Source organism: Pteropus alecto, unplaced genomic scaffold, assembly GCF_000325575.1.
Source record: "Pteropus alecto unplaced genomic scaffold, ASM32557v1 scaffold38, whole genome shotgun sequence".
Taxonomy (NCBI): Eukaryota; Metazoa; Chordata; class Mammalia; order Chiroptera; family Pteropodidae; genus Pteropus; species Pteropus alecto.
This window is the reverse complement of record NW_006442512.1, coordinates 9,664,926-9,687,148: the sequence shown is the minus strand read 5'-3', so window position 1 is coordinate 9,687,148 and position 22,223 is coordinate 9,664,926. Positions and strand designations below refer to the sequence as shown.

Here is a 22,223-nt window from a genome sequence, read left to right as displayed (position 1 = left end):
AATTGAAAAACTAGAATATGATGATAATCATTGAGGGTGTATATCTTGTTTTTGGTAAATAGAATGAAATGCCTGGAAAGCTTTCCTAACTTCTTTGCTCGACAGAGTCTCATTAAGTTAATTTAAGGCCCTCCTCAAATTGGCTCCAAACTACTCTGGCAAACTTATTTTCTTTTCCTCTATTTGCCTTGTGCCGAACCAAACTAATTTATTAACTCTGCATATATGCTTTATACTTGTTCAACACTGCCTATAAGGATCCTCATCTCATAGGATGTCCTCCTCTTCTTCCTGACTTGTCTCTAAATCCATTGTGTCTTCTAATTCCAACTCAAATCCTTGCTCCTTGAAACCATCTTAAATACCCAGCTCACAGCAACCTTTCCTTCCTGTGAACTCAGCACTTATATTATGTGGTTCTCATTTGATATTATCACCCTATTAGGGTATTTGCTTATATATTTTATGATTATTTAACATGTTTTTCTTATTAACTATATTTTTATTTCTCAAAGACATCAGTCTTGTCTTAAACTTTTTTTTTTATCCAGAGTGACATCACATAAATACTTAATGACAATTTGATTGATTTTAGGTGTATTTGGAAGTCCAAATTCAGCACCAGCAACCTGCAACCAATCAATAATATCTTCTGTGGAAAATGGGGAGAAATTTTCAATTAAACAAAGTATTGAACCACCATCAGGGATTTATGGAAGAGCAGTCCAGCAAAGTATTTCATCATATCTTGATGTTGAAAATGAAAAAGATGTAAGGTTATTTGTTAATTATTAGGGTAAATTTAAGCCTATAATATGTCATTGTTTTGTGTATATTGGATTTGGAATAGTAAAAGTGTTGTGATCAAAAATTTTTAAATCACAATGTAATTGAAAATTCTAATGCTTAATCATTTAAATAATATTCTCCTTTTCCACCAAATATGTTCTTATTCTGGTATAAAACATCTAGTGTATTTTACACCATACATGTACTTTATATACATATATACATGTACTTTATACACATATATAACAATTTTCTAGGATACACTCAAGGAGTAACAGACTAATATCCTCGGGCACAAATTTAGTTGGTTATTTGTACTGTATAATTCTATTTTAGAATTCTTGAAATAAGAACCAAGAAATACATAGTTTATTTTGTACATAGACATTTCATGGCTCTTTACGTTGACTGAGATGAAGATAGTTATTTTAAATGTTTAACTCCCTAAATACTTTCAGATATTTCAATTTTTTCATGCAGATCAAAGTTTCTATTTCAAAATCTACTTTTGACAAGATGAGACAAAAGAGAAAAGAGGAAAAGGATCTTTTTGACATTAAAGATTGTGAAAAGAAGGAACAGAATCCCTGGGAACGAATGAAACATACAGGGACTGAGAAAATGGCATCTGAAAGTAAGTGCATTTTAGCTTTTGGCGTGTTTTTTTAACTAGTAATATTCTAAAAGTAGTGTACTATGGTTTAAATGAGGGTGATATATGGCTAATAGTGGAATATGTTGAACTGTAATGCTGAAATCTGCAAGACCCAGTAGCTTCTATTACAATAAATATTAATTATTTCTCATTAAAAAAAAAATAAGTTGATTGGTTGTTTTCTCTCTTCTAGCCTTAAATATTTTTGGAGATGAGGTGGGAATATCAAAAAATGAGAGTTCCTCTTTGGAAAACAATGCCTTCAACCCTGCATTGAAAGGAGGGGTTGGTTTAAAAAGGTCACCATCTTTAGTGTTTTCAGATTCAGGTAAGTCACTTTTTTAAATGTAAAGAGTAATGTCACAAATGCTTGTTAAGCTGAGGAGACTATATCTGGTTCAGATCATTTGTGATGGAAAGAACACTAAACTAGTAGGAGTCAGTAGGCAGACTTGGCTTTTTAAGTATCAGTTCTGCCTTTTAATTAGCTTTGTGACCTAGAAACAGACCTCATTTTCTGCCCTTGTAAATACCTAAATTATCTCAGAGGTGCAGATTATCTCAAAGATCTCTCCCATGCTCCCTGCAGATATTCCCGTTTTGCTGAGGCGTGGTATCTCGTTTTATAGCTAAGGTAACTGAGATTGTAAAGCTGGTTTATATTAGATCATGATAAAAAAATTTACACATCATTTATTCAGCCTCTCATTGAGTATGTGTAAGGGTCTATACCTGGTCAAGAGTAGGTTCCATGTTTTCTGTGCTGTTTTTAAAAATATTGAATAGGTCTTTAGTAGCAACTAGGTAAAATCAGAGGTTGAAATGAAATATCGTGTGAACTATAGTAAACATTAAGTATTATTGCCTATTATTTTTGTTTATTATGATTGTTTCTAAGGAATAAACTATGAACTATAATAAACATTATTAAATATATGTTGGGTCTGAAGTCTAAATATCAATAAAAAACCCAAGAAATATAGAAAAAATAAGTATATAAACACAATCTTGGACAATATATTAACTTCTCTCAAAGATAAATATAAGATTTGAACTAGATGAATGTCTGAGGTTCTTCCTGGCTTGCATTTCTTTTATAATGCAAGAAGTGTAGAAAAGTTTTAAGAATTCTGTATTCTCAAGAACAGATTGAGTGGATGAGAGGTAGGATTGGTGAAAGGAGTCAAAAGGTACAAACTTCCAGTTATAAAATAAGTCATGGGGATGTACAGCATGGTGACTATAGTTAATAATAACCATATTGTATATTTGAAAGTTGCTAAGAGAGTAAATCCTAAAAGTTCTCAACACAAGAAAAAAGAATTGTAACTACGTTTGGTAACAATGGTAGCTAGACTTTGGTGATTATTTTGCAGTATCTAAAAATATTGAGTCATTATATTGTACACCTGAAATTAATATAATGTTACGTGTCAGTTATACCTCAATTAAAAAAGAGAAAAAATTATTCAAAAAAATCATACTTGTTGAGAGTATACCTGTTGTTGGACACTAAACTAATAGTATTAGTTTCTGTAAGAAATATTCCTAGAATCTGTAATCAGAATGCCATTTGTATCTCTTTGTATCAAAGTTCCCTGATGCTTTAATATTTTTTGTTTGTTTTAGGGGAAGCATCTCCTAGAACCATTCCACAGTACAAAGAAAGGATGCCTTCTGTCACTCATAGTCCAGAAATAATGGATTCATCAGAACTACAGCCATTTTCCAAACCAGAAGTAGCACTGACAGAAGCTCTGAAGCTTTTAGCTGATGAGGATTGGTAAGATCACCATTCTTAACTTAAAACTAAGCTGAGTTCCAAAAGTTTACTGTAAATTTTTAATTAAAAACCTTGAAACATTTTCTATTAAAATATCTTAGAAATGATTGTTTTAGTTCTTAGGTAGTCACAATTTTTTTCAACTTATAAAGGTAGCTGAATTCTGGTTATAATAGTATTGTATTACCAGATATATTATAACTTATATACCACAAGGACGTGATTTAGCTTTATTGTGGCTTACATAAACATTCTGATATTAGAGTATAAATGTCATCATTTCTCCAAGTGTTTTTCTGGGAAATATATGCTATAACAATTCTGAAAACACTTATCGGTTCCTACAACAGCTGTAGCAGCCACCCAGCCAGCCCAGCCAATAACTCAAGGGAAACAAAAAGACAGTGGTTTACTTGCTTCAGCTGGAACATTCACTGGCTGCCCTTGTTCCATTTCCTCCCCTCTTCCTTCAGCATCTCTCTCTATCCCCATCCTACACTTTATCATCAGTTTTGCTTCTTTACTAGATCATATGCATCAACTTAATATGTGCTATAATATCTCTTATTTTTTAAAACCTGTCTTAATTGCATATCTTTTTCACATTTCTTTCCTCCCCAATTTTGAGCAAAAATCCTTAAAAAGACTAACTCATTGTCTCTAGTTTTTCACCTCATGTTCTTTTCTCAGCTTCTTTAATTGGCTTTCAACCCTCCTCATGATGACCACCACTTCACTATAACTACAAAAGTGACCATTTTGATAAATCTACACTGGTCATTTATTTGTCCTCATTTTAGCCTTTTAGCAACATTTGACATAATTGACACTCCCTTCTTCTTGATATTCTTTTTTCAGTTCTTCTTGGAAAAATCAGAGTCTCTTGATTTTTTTATGCTTCAGTACTTTGATTTCCTCTCTTCTGTTTTACTTCAGAATTGAAAAGGTTCCAGAATTCAACCCACTGGAGTTCTCTATCTACATTCATTCCAGGCTGGTAACCTTTTTCTGTAAAGAACCAGATAGTAAATATTTTAAACTTTTCAGTCCAAATGCTTCTGTCACACCTACTCATCTTCACTGTGTAGTGCAAAAGCAGCCTTAGACAATATGAAAACAAATGTATATGGCTGTATTCCAATAAACTTTACTTATAAAAACTTATTTAAAAAATCTGATGGGGCCAGATTTGGTCTGTGAACCATGGTTTGTCAAGCCCTTTCTTAAATGATTTTATTTAGTTCCATACCTATAAATTCCATCCATACTCTGATTTCTCATAAACATATATCTGGATCCCAGGTACCTTCTTGAGCTCTAGACTTGTAATCCAGCTGCCTCCTTGACACTTCCACTTGGATGCCAATAAATTTTAAATTCATTGTTAAATTTAACATTGTCTAAAAATAGAACTCTGGAACTTTCACTTCCTGCCAAGATGGATTAACAGGCTTTAGATTTGCCTTCACATCTGAAAGAACTAAAGAAATCATACAAAATATATGAAACAATGGTTTTCAAAATATTATTCACCAGGCAATGAAATATAGTGATCTCTGAGAGGTGGGAAGCAAGCAAAGTGAGCCCTAGAATTGCCCTGGCTTCCTTCCTGCAGGTAGTTTCCTGGTTGCAGCTCAAGGAGAGGAAAACTGTCTAGATATAAGCAGAGATGGAGATGGAGCTGGGAGTTTGGGGAAGCCATGATCACTAGAGTTTGCAGGGCAGAATGCTAGAGAAGACAGAACTCCTCAAAGAACTCCAGAAACCTTCAGAGGATTCTTCTCAAATATTTAGCTGAGTCCTGGTCAGGGCATGCGTGTGAGTAAATTACTTGAAACCAGGATAAGGGCCCCTCAAAGAACTTAGAAGGAACAATCCCTAGAGCATATACAAGGCCAGGAATACTTCCTATTCCCACTGGAAGAGTGGAAAGCTTCATAATTCACAGATCTTTGGGTAAAACACTCAGAAGAGTTTTGCTTCATCTATGGAATAAATAAACCCTATGCTAAAGACTGGATTGGTCCCACTTAACAAAGCATAAAAGCAAGGCCTGAGAAAAGCAAAGTCAAACTTTTCAAATAACTTCATTCCAGAAGAAAGTTCAAAAATATTTTTAGGAATACAGAAATATCTAAAGTAAAATTTGCAATGCCTAGCATCCAATAAAAAATTGCTAGGCATGCAACAAAGTAGGAAAATACGACCTATAATGAGAAGAAAAGAAAATTAAACAGTTGAAAGTAATTAAAAAATGATACAGATGATACAATTAGTAGATAAGGACATTATAATTATAGTTGTAATTCTAGTTCATGTGTTAAAAATCTAGAGGAAGATATGAAAAGAGAATCAACGAGCTTTAGGGCAACTTGCAAAATCCCTTTTGCTATATGTAATGTAATGTGTTTGAGGGAAGTGATATCCCATCATATTCACTCTCATGAGGAGGATATTATACAGGTGTGTACACCAGGAGGCAGGAACCGTGCGTGCCATTTTAGAATTTTGTATCACATCAGGAATAAAGAGGGTCAATTTATAACAATAAAGGATAACTCATCATGAAGACATAGCAACCCAGAACATTTATTTACCATATAACAGAACTTCAAAATATATTAAGCAAAAACTGATAGGCCTGCAAAGAGAAATAAACAAATCCATTGAAACTTCAATAATCTTCTCTCATTAATTGATAGAACTAGTAGAAAGAAAATCAGTAAGGATAGTGTTCAAGAAGACTTGAACACTGTTGATCAACTTGACCGAATTGACATTTATAGAACATACCACCTGAAACAACAGAATTCACGTTGTTTTTAGGTCCACAAGGAACACTGATCAAGAAAGACTATATTCTAGAACATAAAACAAGTAATTTAAAGGGATTCAGATTATACAAATTTTGTTCTCTGACCACAGTGGAATTAAATTAGAAATTCTGAATTAAGAATGAAACATAAACATTTGTTAGGATGCAGCTACATCAGAGGGGATTTTATAGCACTGTAACACTTATATTAGAAAACAAGAAAAGTTTTATGTCAGTGACCTCAGCTTTCACCTTAAACTAGAAACAGAAGAGCAAATAAAGCCCAAAATAAGCAAAGAAAGAAAGTAATAAAGATCAAGTGGAAATCAATGAAATAAAAAATAGAATCAATGAAATTTTTAAAAAATCAATGAAAGCAAAGTGTGTTCTTGGAAAAGATCAGTAAAATTGATAAACCTCTAGTCAGATATATCAAGAGAAGAGAGAAGAAACAAATTACCACATCAGAAATGGAAGAAGGGACATCACTACTGATCATACTGCTATTAAACAGATAATAGATAGATATGATAAATAGCTTCAGGCCCATAAGTTTGACAACTTAGTAGAATTCCCATAAATTTGACAACTTAGTGAAATTGTCAAATTCCTTGAAATATACAAACTACCAAAACTCACCCAAAAAGAGATAATCTGTATAACACAATATCTATTAAGGAAATTGAATTTGAATTTAAACTTTGCCACAAAGAAAATTCCAGGCTCAGATGGTTTCTCAAGTGAATTATACCAAACATTTAAGGAAGAAATCAATTCTACTCAAACTTCTAGAACATTGAAGAGTACTTCCCATCTCATTCTTTGAGGCCAGTATTACCCTGATATCAAAACAATACAAAGTCAAGAAAATGATAGAATGATACCCAATATTCATTATATTTGATATCAATGTAGATAGAAAAATCTTTAAAATAGAACTTTTAATTTTCTCTTCTCCTAATCGCAAGTTTGCTTCTCCCTCAGTATTCACCATCTTAATTAATAGCCCTGCCATGGACATTTAATTGTTCATACTAAATGAGTGTTGACTTTTTCTTATTTCCTCACATTCCATCCATTTATTCTCAGAACATATCCTGAAGCCAATTACTTATGCAGTCTCTGCTGTTGATCTTCTAATCTAAGCCACAATTATCTCTCATCTGGCTGTAATAGTGTCATCACTGGTTTCCATGTGATGCCCATTTCATACAACAGCCAGAGTACGCTGTTAAAATATGTATCAGACCATGTGATTCCCCCATGCCAAACCCTCTAGTGTCTCCTTCCCTAAAACACTAGAAAGAAAAAAAAAATTTTAACTGCCTCTTTCTGTAGCCTCACCCCCTACCATGCTCTGCCTTACTTATCCACTGTAGTCACCTGGCTGTTTCCTGAACACCTCATTTCTACCTTAATATCTTTGTATTTCATTCTTTGAACACTTTCCCAGTGGCTTTCTTTCTCACTTCATTCAGATACCTGTCAGATGTCACCTCCTCAGAAAAACCTTCTTTCATGACCCTCACTGAAAGTGTTCTTTCCCCAATCCAATCCTCTTATGCTGCTTATATCTTATCTTTTTCTCATTATAAGATCATTAGGACAGAGATGTTTTATCTTTTTCATGTGAATGTTTCACATAAACTTTGAAAAGCATTCTGCTGTTAGTTGTAGTGTTCAGGTTTTCTGTATTCTTATTGATTTCTTGTCTATTCTATCAATTACTGGAAAGGGGCTTTTGAAATATCCACCTATAATTGAGGATTTGTTAACTTGATTTTTTTGTGTTGTTTGTTTCCTTTTAGCATTTAGATTTTGTTCAGTTGGTTTCTGGCTTTCATATTTCTGACCTGAAGTCTTCTGCAATTATTCTTTGTTCTTCTGTATGTAATGTGCCTTTTTTTCTATGGCTACCTTTAAGAATATTCCCTTTATACTCTTTTTAGCAATCTGATTATGATGTTTCAGATGTTGTATTTTTTCTCTGGATATCCCGCTTGGGGTTTGTTCTTGGATCTAAGAGTTTATAGTTTTGATTAAATTTGGAAAAATTTCAGCCACTATTTCCTAATTTCTTTTTTTTTCTCTCCCTCTTTAGACTCTACTTTTTATTTACTTTTATGTGTATAGAATCAGGTTGTTTCTACATCTAAACTGTAACTGTAAACTGTTTCATGCTTATCCAAAAAATGAAAATTTTGAAATAGATAGTTATTAAATAGGTTTACTCTTACTACCTTGGAATCTTAGGTCTTTTCTCTGTTTTCCATAACTTATACAGAGGATTTAAATACTTAAAAAATAATTACTATCAATATTACCAACTAAGGAAACTCATTTTAGCTCACATTTTCCAAATCCACAAGATTAACACCATCATGTTTGAAATATGATATCTAAATCTCACTTGAACTTGCCCTTTTGGCATTAGTATCCACCTACTCTTAATCTGGCTCATTACATTAGATAATGAAAAAGAAATACAAGTTACAGAACATGTATTGGTGGTTTTTTGTTCTTATATATTCACCAAGAAGATAACAGATAGTTACTTCTTCCATTTTTGTTTTATTGCTTCCCTCACCTTTTATATGCCATTCTTTTCCCTATGTTCTCTAGAAAGAATATGCCATTCTTACTAGGGGAAAATTGTTCCTTTTTACATAAAAAGCATGAACTTAGTTTGTCAATAGTGGTTTTGGCTCTTAAAAGATCTTTTGAATCATGAAGGAGAGCTATTGGAGCAAATAAATTGACAAATTTTTTATTTGATTTCTACATTATAAGGGAAAATAGGCCAGGTCTCCTCAATGGCAATATTTCATACACACAAAAGAAAACATCCTGTTCCAGTTGAACCTCATTTTAATTAGTGATTTTGTCATTTGTTTCTTTTTCCCGTAGGGAGAAGAAAATTGAGGGACTGAATTTTATTAGATGCTTAGCTGCTTTTCATTCTGAAATACTGAACACAAAGTTACATGAAACAAATTTTGCAGTAGTTCAAGAGGTAAATTTATTTTCAGCTGAGTTAAGGATCGTTTGACTAACAGAGAATAAATATGCTACATTTATTTGACCTTTAAAAAAAAACTGTTAAATGATATGAGTAGGCTCATATGTAAAGTAACTAGTGCCTTACTTTGCAACATTTAAAAAAAATTTATTAAATGTTGATTTTTAGGACATAAGCTAATAAATATTACAGTATGTTACTTTAATGGTAAATTTCTTTTCAAAGTCATCACTGATTTTCTTTCAGAATATTAGCAAAATGTGCATTTTGGATTTTTTAGGTGAAAAATTTACGCTCTGGAGTTTCTCGTGCTGCTGTGGTCTGTTTAAGTGATCTTTTCACTTACCTAAAAAAGAGCATGGATCAAGAACTAGATACTACAGTAAAAGTTTTGTTGCATAAGGCAGGAGAATCAAATACATTTATAAGAGAAGATGTTGACAAAGCATTGAGAGCTATGGTCAGTAATGTAACTCCCGCACGTGCAGTTGTTTCTCTTATTAATGGAGGACAAAGGTAATGTTCAGAATAATCTTGATAAGTCCTTAAAGTAAAAATGCAATTGTTTGTAATCTGGGGTGTAGGAAAAAAACAAGCAGATTTCAATATTATTTCAACTGAAAAACATTTATTAAATAATCTGTGGTAAAAACATATTAGATACTGAGCATACAAAGGATAATAATATTGTTATTCTAATAATGTTACCTACATTCATAGATCTGGAACTAAATATATGTTAATGATTGAAGTTTGTTTTTTTTAACTTCTTGAGGAGGGATAGCTAATGCAAATAATTTGTCTTTAACTTTCAAGGGTGATGAAAGTTAGGAATAATTCAGTTATTTAACTTTAAAAGTAAGTCTTTGAGAAATTGTTCATACATCAACTTTGTTTTAATTGACCATGTTTCCTCATAGCCATTTACACACTGCAGTCAGAAGATGTACAGCCCAGCACTTATCAGATGTACTAGAATTTATGGAACCGGAGCGTATTTTATCTGGAACAAAAGATATGGCTGACCGTATATTACCAGCTGCTGCTAAGTTTACTCAGGACAGCTCACAAGAAACTAGGTGAATAGCTGCTAATAATATTTGCTGAATCTCTTAGTATAGGGGCTCAAAAGAAAGAAACAAAGGTTTAAAAAGAATGAACATTTTTCTAAATGAACAAGTGGGGTCCCCAGGGCTTGGTGCTGGGGGGGTGGTCTTATTTAGCCAATTTGTAAATGATCTTGAGGGAGTGCACAGTGAATTCTCCAAATTTACAGATGATACTACATACTTCTGGGTAGTGAGATGCCATGTCACAGGGATGAACTGCATGAAAACGGCACAAGACTGTATGAGTGGGCAGAAAAGTGGCAGAAGAACTTCATTGTGGGCAAATGTAAGGTAATGCATTTAGGGGGAAATGATATATTTTCCAAGCAGTCAGATAAAATCAAGGCAATAGGTACACATGAAAAAACAGCAAAATGGATAGTGTCCTATCTCCTGAAACATGACATATGTGCACTTAGAAAATTCTACGAGTTTCTGATTGCTGTCTGTACTTGAAGAACATTTTTATGAAAATTAAGAACAGTCATAGAAAGAAAACAAAATAATTAAGATGTGGTTGGTACAGTAGTGGTGATAGATATTTTGGATGCAGTCAGAAGCCACGGTTCAATTCCTAGCCCCAATCTTTGTTTGCCATTGAACCTCTCTTTCCTTGTGTATAAAATTAGGAAGGTTGGACTTGGTGATTGATAATGTCCCAAACCTAAAAATTTATGACAGTTGTATATAAAGTTAGATTAAAAGGAGAGAGGGAGAATCCTGAGTTCAGAGAGACTAAAGTAAAGAAGGATATCAAATTTTTACAGTTTAAGACAAAGATGTCCATTACTTTAGGTAATTGGAGTTAATCTTGTGGAATTCATTATACTGAAAGCTCATATAGATGGTAAATGTGTTCATTTTCTATCGCTGTGTAACAAATCACCACAAATATAGTGGCATAAGGCAACACAGATTTTTTTTTTAGCTTACCGTTCTTTAGGTTAAAAGTCTGCATGGGAGTGGCTCCATAGTGAAGTGGTTAGCACGTCTGCTTTACATGCAGAAGGGCCTGGGTTTGTGCCCCAGGCGGAGCCACAATATACTCTGGGTGCACCAGGCCCCCCAGAGTGCTCCGGGGGTACCAGGCCCTGGGGGGCTCCAGGCCCCAGGTGCACTCTGCAAGCGTGTGGGAGGAGATGCCCCGCCTTCAGAGATCCAGTTCTTAAGGGGAAGACAGCAACAACCATAGGTCAGAGGTGGAAGGGGTAGGGAATTAAAGGCGGGCGGTGGAGGGGGTGGGGTGGAGGACTCTACATAGCTCCACTAGCTTCTATTTAGGGTCTCACAAGGTGAAAATCAAGGTAATGACAGTACTAGACCATTATCTAGAGGCTCTATAGAAGAATCTGCTTACACACACATCCAGGTTGTTGGCCAAATTTAGTTACTTATGGTTATAAGACTGAGATCCCTGTATCCTTGCTGGTTGTTAGCCATGGTCCCCTTTCAGCTCCTAAGGCCACCTGAATTTCTTGTCATGCAGCCCCCTCCAACTTCAAGCTAGCCAACAGCATGTTAAGTTTCTTCATGCTTAGAATCTCTCTGACTTCCTCATCTGTTACTAGCCACGGAAAGCTTTCTGCTTGTTAAGGGTTCATGTGATTATTAGATTAGATCCAGATAATCTCTCTTATCTTAAAGTCTGCTGTACCATATAACATAACCTAATAATCCTGGAAGAGCAGGTCACCTTTGGGGAACTATTTTAGAAGTTCTGAATACTGCAGTAATGTTCAAAACAATTTAGTAGACTTGGATCATAGTAGACTACTTAGGAACAAAGAGATTCATAATGGTGGTTTTGTGTCTTAACCATTCTTTAATGGCATAGTAATTCTTATAATCGATTTGTCACTTCTTAGATTCTTATTTGAAGTTTTAAAATTATAAAATAGTTACAACTTTCCAGTTTTAATATCTCTTACATTTTTTGTGTCCTATTGCTTGCTTACTTTTTTGCTTTAGCCATTCTTGTATCATTAGAGCCTCTGGTAGACCTATAGTTCTTAACATTCTGGGCTAAAAGTTGAAGTTCTCTTTGAAACTATAACTGATAAGGAGCTACCTATCTGGATGTAAACATTATTCTGATTGCAGGGTGAGAAAAAGTAATTTTTATTCTCTGATATTATCTCCCTTTCTGTAATTTTATTATATATGAGAGTCTGGTTGATATAGATGATACTGAGATCATCTTATATGCCTCCCCCTCAAAAGCCTTGCCTTCCCTGGTTTTTCTAGTCATATATATATATATATATATACACATATATATGTGTGTGTATATACACATATGTGTGTGTATATATACGCATACACACACACACACACATATATAAAATAAGTTATAGCAAAAGGATAATTGTAATTATTTTAGGGTCAAGCCTCCTTGTAAAGTAATAATATGGTATTGTTATTAGATACTATAAGATCCCTCTATCCAAAAATCTCTTCGGTGTACACTTTCATGTTATCTGAGGTTCTACTATTAGAATGATATCTTGGCTTAAAGCAGCGGTCCCTAACCTTTTTGGCACCAGGGACCAATGCTCCAATGGGAATCTAATGCTTGATGATCTGAGATGTAGCTGAGGCTGTAAAGTTAGCACTGGAGAGTGGCTGCAAATACAGATGAAGCTTCACTTGCTAGCCCACTGCTAACCCACCGCTAACCCACTGCTCCTGCTGTGCGGCCAGGTTCTTAACAGGCCACAGACCAGTACCAGTTCACAGCCCAGGGGTTAGGGACCTTTGGCTTAAGGTATGAGCCTAAAGGAATTATTTTAAAATTCATATAATATAAAAAACCTAGTTTGGAGAGCATTACACATTCATTAATATACCATCCATAATTTATCAACTAACTTTGAGTATATTTAGATAGCATATGTATTTGAACAATTGGAACTCAGGTAAGTTGTGGTGAGGACAAAAGAGATAGAGGGTCAGAAATACAGAACCTAGGGAAGGTTGACTCAGGCCAAAACATCTGGCCAGCAGATGAACAGCAAAAGGTCACTGGTCAAGGAGCTCAGAACAAAATTAAGACTTCTCCTAACTCACATTTCTGCCAGTTGCCAGCCTTGATATGGACCTTAGGGTATCTGAAAAATAGAATCAAGGCTTTTGGCTCTTCATCTGATACACAGCTAAGAGATTTGAAACTATTGTATATTTTAAAGGTGGGCGACAGGAGAATCTATATTCTCAAGTCCAGCTAGTGTAACTACATTTCAGTGATTTCAAATAGAGATAGTAATCTTGATGTTGATAGGTTTTTTTCTGTTAAAAAACCAAGCTAAGGGCAGGCAGAAATTGAGCTTGTTAAGATATGTGAAATCACTTACATATTTCTCAAATATCTATAGGTATTATGGTCGAAAGATGCTTTTCCTCATGATGTGTCATCCTAACTTTGATAAAATGCTTGAAAAGTATGTCCCATCTAAAGATTTGCCCTATATTAAGGAATCTGTTAAAAGCATACAGCAAAAGGTATGTGGAGAAGTTTATTTTATAAACAACTTTCAAAGCAAAATTCATTTGCCTAGGAAGGTAAAGGATAGAAATAATTACTTCTATGATTATTTCTGTTAACAGATTCAGATATATCTGTAGTAGCATTTCAGCAACTATAGTACTAAGTAGACATTCATAGTGTCAGTAAATGTTTATTGAACGGAAGATATTTGGTAGAACATAGTGTGGCTTATTGGAATAGACTTGGGTTTGAATCACAACTCTGAGAATTAGCAACTACATATAATTTTAGGCATATCGTTTCTTTAACCAGAATTTTACTTTTATAAAAAGAGGATGGTGATGCTTATCATGGTGGGTGCCTGCTTTATTTACCTTGTATATTCTACCATTAGAGCTCCTGCCACACTGCAGAGCATTGATTGATAGGAGCTCCTTGAGATGAAGCCCCATGTCTTAACTTATTCTGATAGACAATGATGTAGAAATGTCTGTGAAATTAATGGCTGAGGGAATACTAAATGAAATAAAACACGAAATTGTCTTGTAAAAAAGTATTCCATTTACATATTCTTTTTTGCAAAAATATATTTAATAATATAAAATTTTTCTATGGTAATTTATGTTATTCCTCTCTAATAATCTTCGGCGAAGGATTAATTTATGAAAGGATATTTCAAATATGTATGCTAATATACATTTTAGAGCATTTTTTCTGCCCACTGATGTTAAAGATTTCAGCTTAATTCATATAGAACTTATTAAAATAACCATGCAAAAAAATTATCTTACTCAAATGAGGCAGATTACATGTGTGAGTCATTTCAAATGCAAGTATCAGAAAAAAAAGTTTTAAATAGTTCTTACCAAAATGTTCATTCTCACATTGGTGTTCCATAGGAATTCATTATTGTATAGTGTGTTTATGTTTTCTATATAGGTTTTAAGCTTTAAGAAGAGTGGTTATAAAATATAGCATATTAATTTTTACAATTTTAAACACTTTTACCAAGCCAATATCATTTCCTATTAGTTGGTTACATATTTTTTTAATTTACTTCTAATTACAAGGTATTTTTTACACCTGATACCCTTTAAAGCATAAACACAGCAGATTATTAAAATACTTTCAATCATAAAAAGATCAATAATAATTTCTATGAAAATTACATTTTACAAGTTATTCACTTTACTAGTTTTAAGACTTTTCTTCCGCTGCCTTTCTTTTTATTTATTTATAGGGCTTGGGAGATTTACCACTAGATACTCCTTCAGCAAAAGGAAGACGATCTCATACTGGCAGTGTTGGAAACACAAGATCATCATCTGTTTCAAGAGATGTTTTCAATTCAGCTGAAAGGTAGCATTATTTGATAGCCCACATCGTTAGAGAAATTACTCCCCAGTGATAGTAGTCTTATTTGGATGTTTTCATGAGCTATCTCTGGGGTATTTGTCAAAATTTAATGGAGTTTTAAAAGTTGTTAAGGATTTAGAAAGTGTGAGATAATTAGATGTAGTAAGGCAGTTATATACTCACAGCAACTTGCTTCTACATGCATTAAACATTAATAAAGTTCTAGCGTTATGGAACCTGTCGAGATTAGGCATGTGTTGGACAAATCTGATTAATTTTTTAAAAAATTTATAGCCTTTACTTTTTCCCCTTGATTATAAAAGCAATACATAATTATGGTTAAAGAAAAAAAAACTACAAACATTAAAAGAAGATTTAGCTAATTACCTAAAATACTACCAACCAGTAAAAAAACTACTCTTAAAAATTTTATAAATGTAATTGTATATGCAGTTGTCTCACTTGTTTAAACTCTAACCATATTTAATAGAGTATATAATTTTAAAAATTTTCAAAAATATCTCTGGTATATTTTTAAGTATGTTTTAAATATTATTTTAAAACTATGAGTAGATACATAGGTATATTTTATATTTGCATATCTTTGAAATATTTTATAACCTAAAGTAATAAATTGTACAAAGGATAAAAATTCATGTTACAAAATATGCTTTGGGGACCTTGCTATTCAAAGTACTGTCCACAGAACAGCCACAGTGGCATCACCTAGGAGTTTATTAGAAATGAAAAATCTTGTAGTCCCTCCAGGCCTACTAAATCAGAGTCTGCCATTTTTCCATGTTAAGATATAATCACATAAGATCCTGGACCAGATATTTTGGTCAAAAGTCTTTTCACATCCAACCAAAAATGCTTTTTAAATACCTATTGAGAGTATATACTGTATTCTAGGTCCTTTCTAAACACTTTTATTAGTCAGTTAATTATTTTGTAGATGTCTCTCAATTTGGGTTTATCTGATATTTTCTTAGTTTGTCGAGGTTTTGCAGTTTTGACAAGAATACCACAAAAATGATGTGTCTCAGTATATCATTTCATAAAATGGATGATGTTATGTCTTATTACTGATAATGTTAACCTTGGTCACTAGGATAAGGTGGTTTCTCCTGGGTTTCTTCACTATGAAATTATTATTTTTCCCTTTGTAAATAATAGATATCTTGGCGTACTTTGAGATATTCTATTTCTGATCATACATTTACCCATTAATTTTAGCAATCATTGATCTTGCCTGCAGCAATTATTGTGGGTTTTTTAACCTAATAGTGGTCTTTTTCTCTTATTCCTTCTACATTTATTAGTTGGATTGTTCTGAAAAGAAAAACTGCCACTTTTCCTCCACATATTTATTTAAATGTTTATATTATTGTAGCTTAACAGATTATTACTTTATTCTGTGGGTTATAATCCAATACTATTATTATTCACCTCTTCAAATTGTTCCAGTCTTAAGAATTCATATGATATGGGATTTTTTATGATTGACTTCTTAGACTTGGCATTATGTTTTTAAGGTTCATCCAGATTTGTAGCATGTTCTTTCTTATGGCTAGATAACATTTCTTTGTATGGATGTACTATATTTTGTTGATTCATCATTTGATAGATATTTGGGTTTTGTAGTGTACATGTTTTCAGTTCTCTTGGGTATATTTGAGTGGAATTGCTGGTTCACATGATGTGTGTAGCCTTCTCTGTGTGTAGCCTTTTAAAGAAATGCCAGATTTGTTTTCCAAAATAGCACCATTTTATAATCCTTCCAGCAATAAAGAGTATTCCAGTTTCTCTACATCCTCATCAGTGCTTGTTGTTACTGAAGTGAGTATAAACTGGTATCTAACTTGACAGACTGTCTTTGACCAAACTTTAGACAAGGTTCTCTGAGGTCTTCTTTGCACTAGGCCTCCTCCTTGGTCCCTGTTCTTAGCCTACCTAAGCCAGTCATAGCAAAGAATCCTAATAAGTCATCTCCATCTCCCTTGTTATTTAGACTTCTCCTCTTCCACCTTTGATGTATAAGTATCTAGCCTGCCTTTATCAAAAATCTTATTAGGCCAGTTTAGCAAGAAACCCTCTACTGTTGATGACACCTCTTAGTAATTCCCATCCACTGATCTCCCTACTATGCATACTGTTTTGATCACTACAGCTTTGTAATATAGTTTGAAAGCAGGAGGTGTGATGCCTCCAGCTTTGTTTTTCTTTCGCAAGATTGCTTTTGTTTTTTTGGGTCTTTTGTGAATCCATACAAATGTTAGGATTGTTTGTTCTATTTCTTTAAAAAATGCCATTGGAATTTTGATAGAGATTGCATTGAGTCTGTAGATTGCTTTGAGTACTGTTGACATTTTAACTATTAATTCTTTAAATTCATGAGCACAAAATATCTTCCATTTATTTGTGTCTCTAACTTCTTTCATCATTGTCTTACAGTTTTCAGTGTACAAATCTTTCACTTCCTTGCTTAAATTTATTCCTAGGTATTTTATTCTTTATTATGTAATTGTAAATGGGATTTTTAAAAAATTTCTTCGTCTGTTAGTTTATTAGTGTTTAGAAACACAACTGACTTTTGTATATTGATTTTGCATTCTGAAACTTTACTGAATTTTTTGATTAGTTCCAAAAGTTTTTTGGTGGAGTCTTTAGGGTTTTCTGTATATCATATCCAGTTGCAAATAAAGACAGTTTACTTCATCTTTTGAATTTCAATGCCTTTTATTTCTTTTTCTTGCCTAATTGCTCTAGCTAGAACTTTCAGTAGTATGTTGAATAAAAGTGATGAGAATAGGCATCCTTGTCTTTTTCCTAATATTTGAAGAAAATCTTTCAACTTTTCATTGTTGATTGCAATATTAGCTTTGGCCTGTCATATATGGCCTTTAATATGTTGAGGTATGTTTCCTCTATATCCAGTTTGTTGAATGTTTTGATCATGAGTGCATGTTGGTTTTTATCAAATGCTTTTTCTGTATCTATTGAGGTGATCATATGATTTTTTTATCCTTAATTTTTGTTAATATGGTATGTCATATTGATTGATTTGTGGATGTTGAATCATCCTTAGGTCCCTGGAATAAATCCCTGTTGGTCATTGGATATGATTCTTTTAACATATTGAATTTAGTTTGCTGATATTTTGTCAAGAATGTTTGCATCTATGTTCTATTATCATTCTTAATGTCTTCTCTTTGTTTATAATTTTTTTTTAATGTTAATATACCTAATGAGTTCCTCCATGTTACATTATCTTTTTCTCCTAAGGTATATTAAATGTTACTTTACTATCAAATCCATCCTGTTTTGAACAACAAAAAAGCCATCTTTAAAAATATGTTTTAATAATTAGATGGCTTCTTGAGGTGTTGTTTTACTCTTTTCGTATTCACCTTTTATGTATCATATAGTCCTCAGTTTAAATATAAATTTAATTCTTTATTTTTCTCATTGTAGAATTAATTAGAATAGAATTAACCATTTCACAAATTAACCTCAAATTAATTTTTTTAAACAAGTTAAAAATAGTGAATAAATACATCTAAGATCTATATTTTCTGTCACTATCCTGTGTCTATTTTTATTATGACTCTGAGTCATTCATTAGATAACTGCTCTTTTTTTTTTTTTTAATCACTGCTCTTATGTAACTTTAGTGCTGATTTTTGCACTGCTCATCAGTGAAATGGTGGTAACTGGCAATTGTTACCATTCTCTTTTAAGACCTGTCAATTCACAGGACTCTTTAGTTTCAAAGGGATTATCATCTGCCACATTGAGTCACCTTTTTATAAGAATGGAAAACATTGTGCTGCTAATACTAAGTCATGGAAATAATAAATCCTTCTGGTCTCAAATTTCTAATTTTCTCTTGAATGTTCACATGGATATTTTATAGAAAAGAGTTAACAAAGGCCTGAGACTGCAGTCCTTAGAAAGGCCTGCTGACAAGATTAGCCCTGTGGGCTGGTGTCTGGAAACTAGGATTTCAAGAGGATTCCCACCATTCCCTAAATGACAAGCATACTTTACTGTACCTAAATTATTTGGGCAAACAATATAGTTTATGCTGAAGTTCTGCTTTCCTTCTAGGAATCTGGAATTTTGGTATGTCTTAGGCAGAAGACCAACTATGACTAACTCCCAATAAAAAGCCTGACACTAACCAATAAGCCTCATTGATAGACAGCATTTCACATGTGTTGTCACAGTTTATTGCTAGAGGAATTAAGTTCGTACTGTGTGATCCTTGGAAGCTTGCATCTAGTTTACTCCAGACTTTGACCCATACACCTTCTCCCTTTGCTAATTTTGCTTTGTATCCTTCGACTGTAATAAACTGTAGCTGTGAGTAAAACTACATGCTGAACCCTCTGAGTCCTCCTAGCAAATCACCAAACCCAAGGGTGATCTTATAGGTCCCAAAACAGATGTTATGGCTATGGGTTAGGTTAGATCATTTTATGAATTTTTAAAAAATGAATATGTAATGAAAATTATTTATTATGTTTGTGTTTTTAATAGGAAATGAATAATGAAATTAAATTTACCTTTCTTTCACTTTAGAGAGGTAACTGAAATTCGTGAAGTCACCAGAAAATCAGTTCCCCGTAATTCCTTAGAAAGCGCTGAGTACATTAAAGTCATAACAGGTTTATTAAATGCAAAAGACTTTCGTGATCGTATTAATGGGATTAAGCAGCTTTTATCAGATACTGAAAACAATCAAGAGCTTGTTGTTGGAAACCTTGTGAAGGTAAGCACATGTCAAAATTAATTTTCATTTTCAATCTATGGTTAATTAAGTTTATTAGTGTAAAAAGTTGTCCTAAATCTTAATACCTTATATATGTTATATTATTTTAAAGTATAAAATAAGCTTAGTGAAAAGAATGGATTGCTTAGGTTTTGCTATTTTAAAAACATTTTTGAACAATTCAAAGTAATTAGAAAAAATAAGAAAATAGCTGCTTATTTGTATGAAATTCCCACTAGATGATAACTCTTTAAAAGCTCTTGCAACCTGGCATTCAGTAAAAAAAGAAAAAACTTGGCATTCAGTAAATATATGTTCAGTGAATCAATAAATATTTTAAAAAACAGATCATTTAAGAAATTTGGTATTACTTTAGAATAGATATTAAAATTTTTCATATGTAGATTAGACATCTAAATATACTAATTTATATACCTACTTTTAGGAAAACAAGAAGCAATAAAAAGGCAATAATAAACATTAGTGGTATCAGAGCATAGATTATTTATGTTTTATCAGAGTTCAGTTAATTCGAATTAACATTAGTAATTTATTAAATTCCATTTAAAATTTGTATTACATGCATTAAACTTGGCAAACATACTGTAATTACTCTTTTATTTCCAATGGTGATGTTTCTTAATATTCAGAAGAAAAGTACCACATTACCATATCATGGAAACTAGAAACTTACACTTTCTGATATTTGTTGAGTAAAAATAAACTCTTGGGAAGACTGTTCTTAACATGAAAAAATAAAATGTTCAAAAAACCTAAACTGAAATCCATACATTAAAACTTATATGTCTACCTCTGGTACAAATAAATAAATATAGAAACTTTTCTTAAGTTCTTAGAGTTAACTTAGCTAAACCTGCACCTTCCAGAAAACAGCATTTTTATCGCATTTACTGTAAGTTAGTCATCTTCCTACTGAGCCACATCTCTCAACTTTAACTTATTAAGATGTCTTTTGGGTGATTTTTGAAGTCTTCTCTTTTTGCTATAAGAAAATTTGACACATATTTATCATTCAAATTTTTATAAAGTTCCTGTTTTGTAAATTCAGCTTCAATAAGATGGGTGTGTGTGTAAACACTATACTAAAGGAGAAATACTTTGCAATGTCAAAGGGAATTTAAATATAATAGGTATAAACAATATTTCACTTTAAATAATTTACCACTTTACTTTCAGATTTTTGATGCTTTTAAATCTCGACTTCATGATTCTAATAGTAAAGTAAATCTGGTGGCTCTAGAAACAATGCACAAAATGATTCCTTTGCTTAGAGACAACTTATCTCCTATAATCAACATGCTAATTCCAGCAATAGTGGATAACAATCTGAATTCCAAGAATCCGGGCATCTACACTGCTGCCACAAATGTTGTTCAGGCACTGAGTCAGCATGTAGGTAAGAAACCTTATCTGGCACTCTAATTTTTTTGACTTTACTTTCTAATTCTACATATTTTTTATGTTGCTGAAATCCTAGCTATTTAGTTTTTTTCATTTAATGTCATAATCTTTTTCATTTATTTAGCATTTTTAATTATTTTTAGTGATTAAATGTTATCCCATTAAGTTGACTTTCTCTTCCCTTATCTCAGTTCATTTTGCCTACCTCAGCCTCACATCTTATACAAAATGAACTCAAAATGAACCATAGATTAAATGAAAAACTTAACTATAAAACTTAGAAGATACCATAGAAGAAAATCCTCAGGATCTTAGAGCTCGGTGAAGACTTGTTAGCATGACACTAAAAGCATTATCCATAGAAGTTGATAAATTGGACTTCATCAAAATTAAAAACATTTGCTCTGCAGAAGACTCTGTTAAGTGAATAAAGAGACAAACCACAGATTGAGACAGAATACTTGCAAACCACATATGTGACCACAAAACTCGTCTAGAATATATAAAGAACTCTCAAAACTCAACATTAAAAAAACAAAACAAAACAAAAAAACACTCCAATTAGAAAATAGGCAAAAGACGTGAAGAAACATTTTACCAAAGAGGCTATGTGGATGGCAAAGAAAGATATGAAAAGATGCTTAACCTTGCTAGTCATTAGGGAAATGCAAATGCAAATTTAGACCATGGTTACTATACCCGTTTCTGAGTCTGCTAGGGCTGCTATAACAAACTACCACAGACTGGATGGCTTCCAAACAACAAACATTTATTTCTTAAGGTTCTGGAAGCTAGGAAGTCCAAGATCAGGGTGCTGGCAGATTCAGTGTCTGGTGAGGGCCCACTTCCTAGTTCATAGTCTACCATCTCACAAAGCAGAAGGGGCAAGGGAGCTCTTGAGGCCTCTTATAAGGGCACCAGTCCCATTCACGATGGCTCTATAGTCATGACTTAATCACCTCCCAAAGGCCCCACCTTTAAAAACCATCACATTGGAGATTGGGTTTCAATGTATGA

At 32.9% G+C, this 22,223-nt stretch overlaps 1 protein-coding gene across 3 annotated transcripts in view; it reads left to right on the top strand.

The window, feature by feature from the left end:
* The window catches only part of TOGARAM1 (TOG array regulator of axonemal microtubules 1), a 69,001-nt gene that overhangs the window by 43,287 nt on the left and 3,491 nt on the right, over positions 1-22,223 (top strand). For 2 of the 3 annotated variants that reach the window (XM_015597672.2, XM_006922697.3), the window contains 11 exons: positions 596-771; positions 1,270-1,423; positions 1,638-1,772; positions 3,074-3,227; positions 8,950-9,055; positions 9,342-9,577; positions 9,982-10,140; positions 13,542-13,668; positions 14,895-15,013; positions 19,595-19,784; positions 20,982-21,201. In XM_015597672.2, coding sequence (XP_015453158.1) covers positions 596-771; positions 1,270-1,423; positions 1,638-1,772; positions 3,074-3,227; positions 8,950-9,055; positions 9,342-9,577; positions 9,982-10,140; positions 13,542-13,668; positions 14,895-15,013; positions 19,595-19,784; positions 20,982-21,201 — 1,776 coding nt within the window. Of the gene's footprint in view, positions 1-595; positions 772-1,269; positions 1,424-1,637; positions 1,773-3,073; positions 3,228-8,949; positions 9,056-9,341; positions 9,578-9,981; positions 10,141-10,337; positions 10,462-13,541; positions 13,669-14,894; positions 15,014-19,594; positions 19,785-20,981; positions 21,202-22,223 lie in introns of those variants that run through there. The other variant, XM_015597673.2, reaches the window with a different exon arrangement.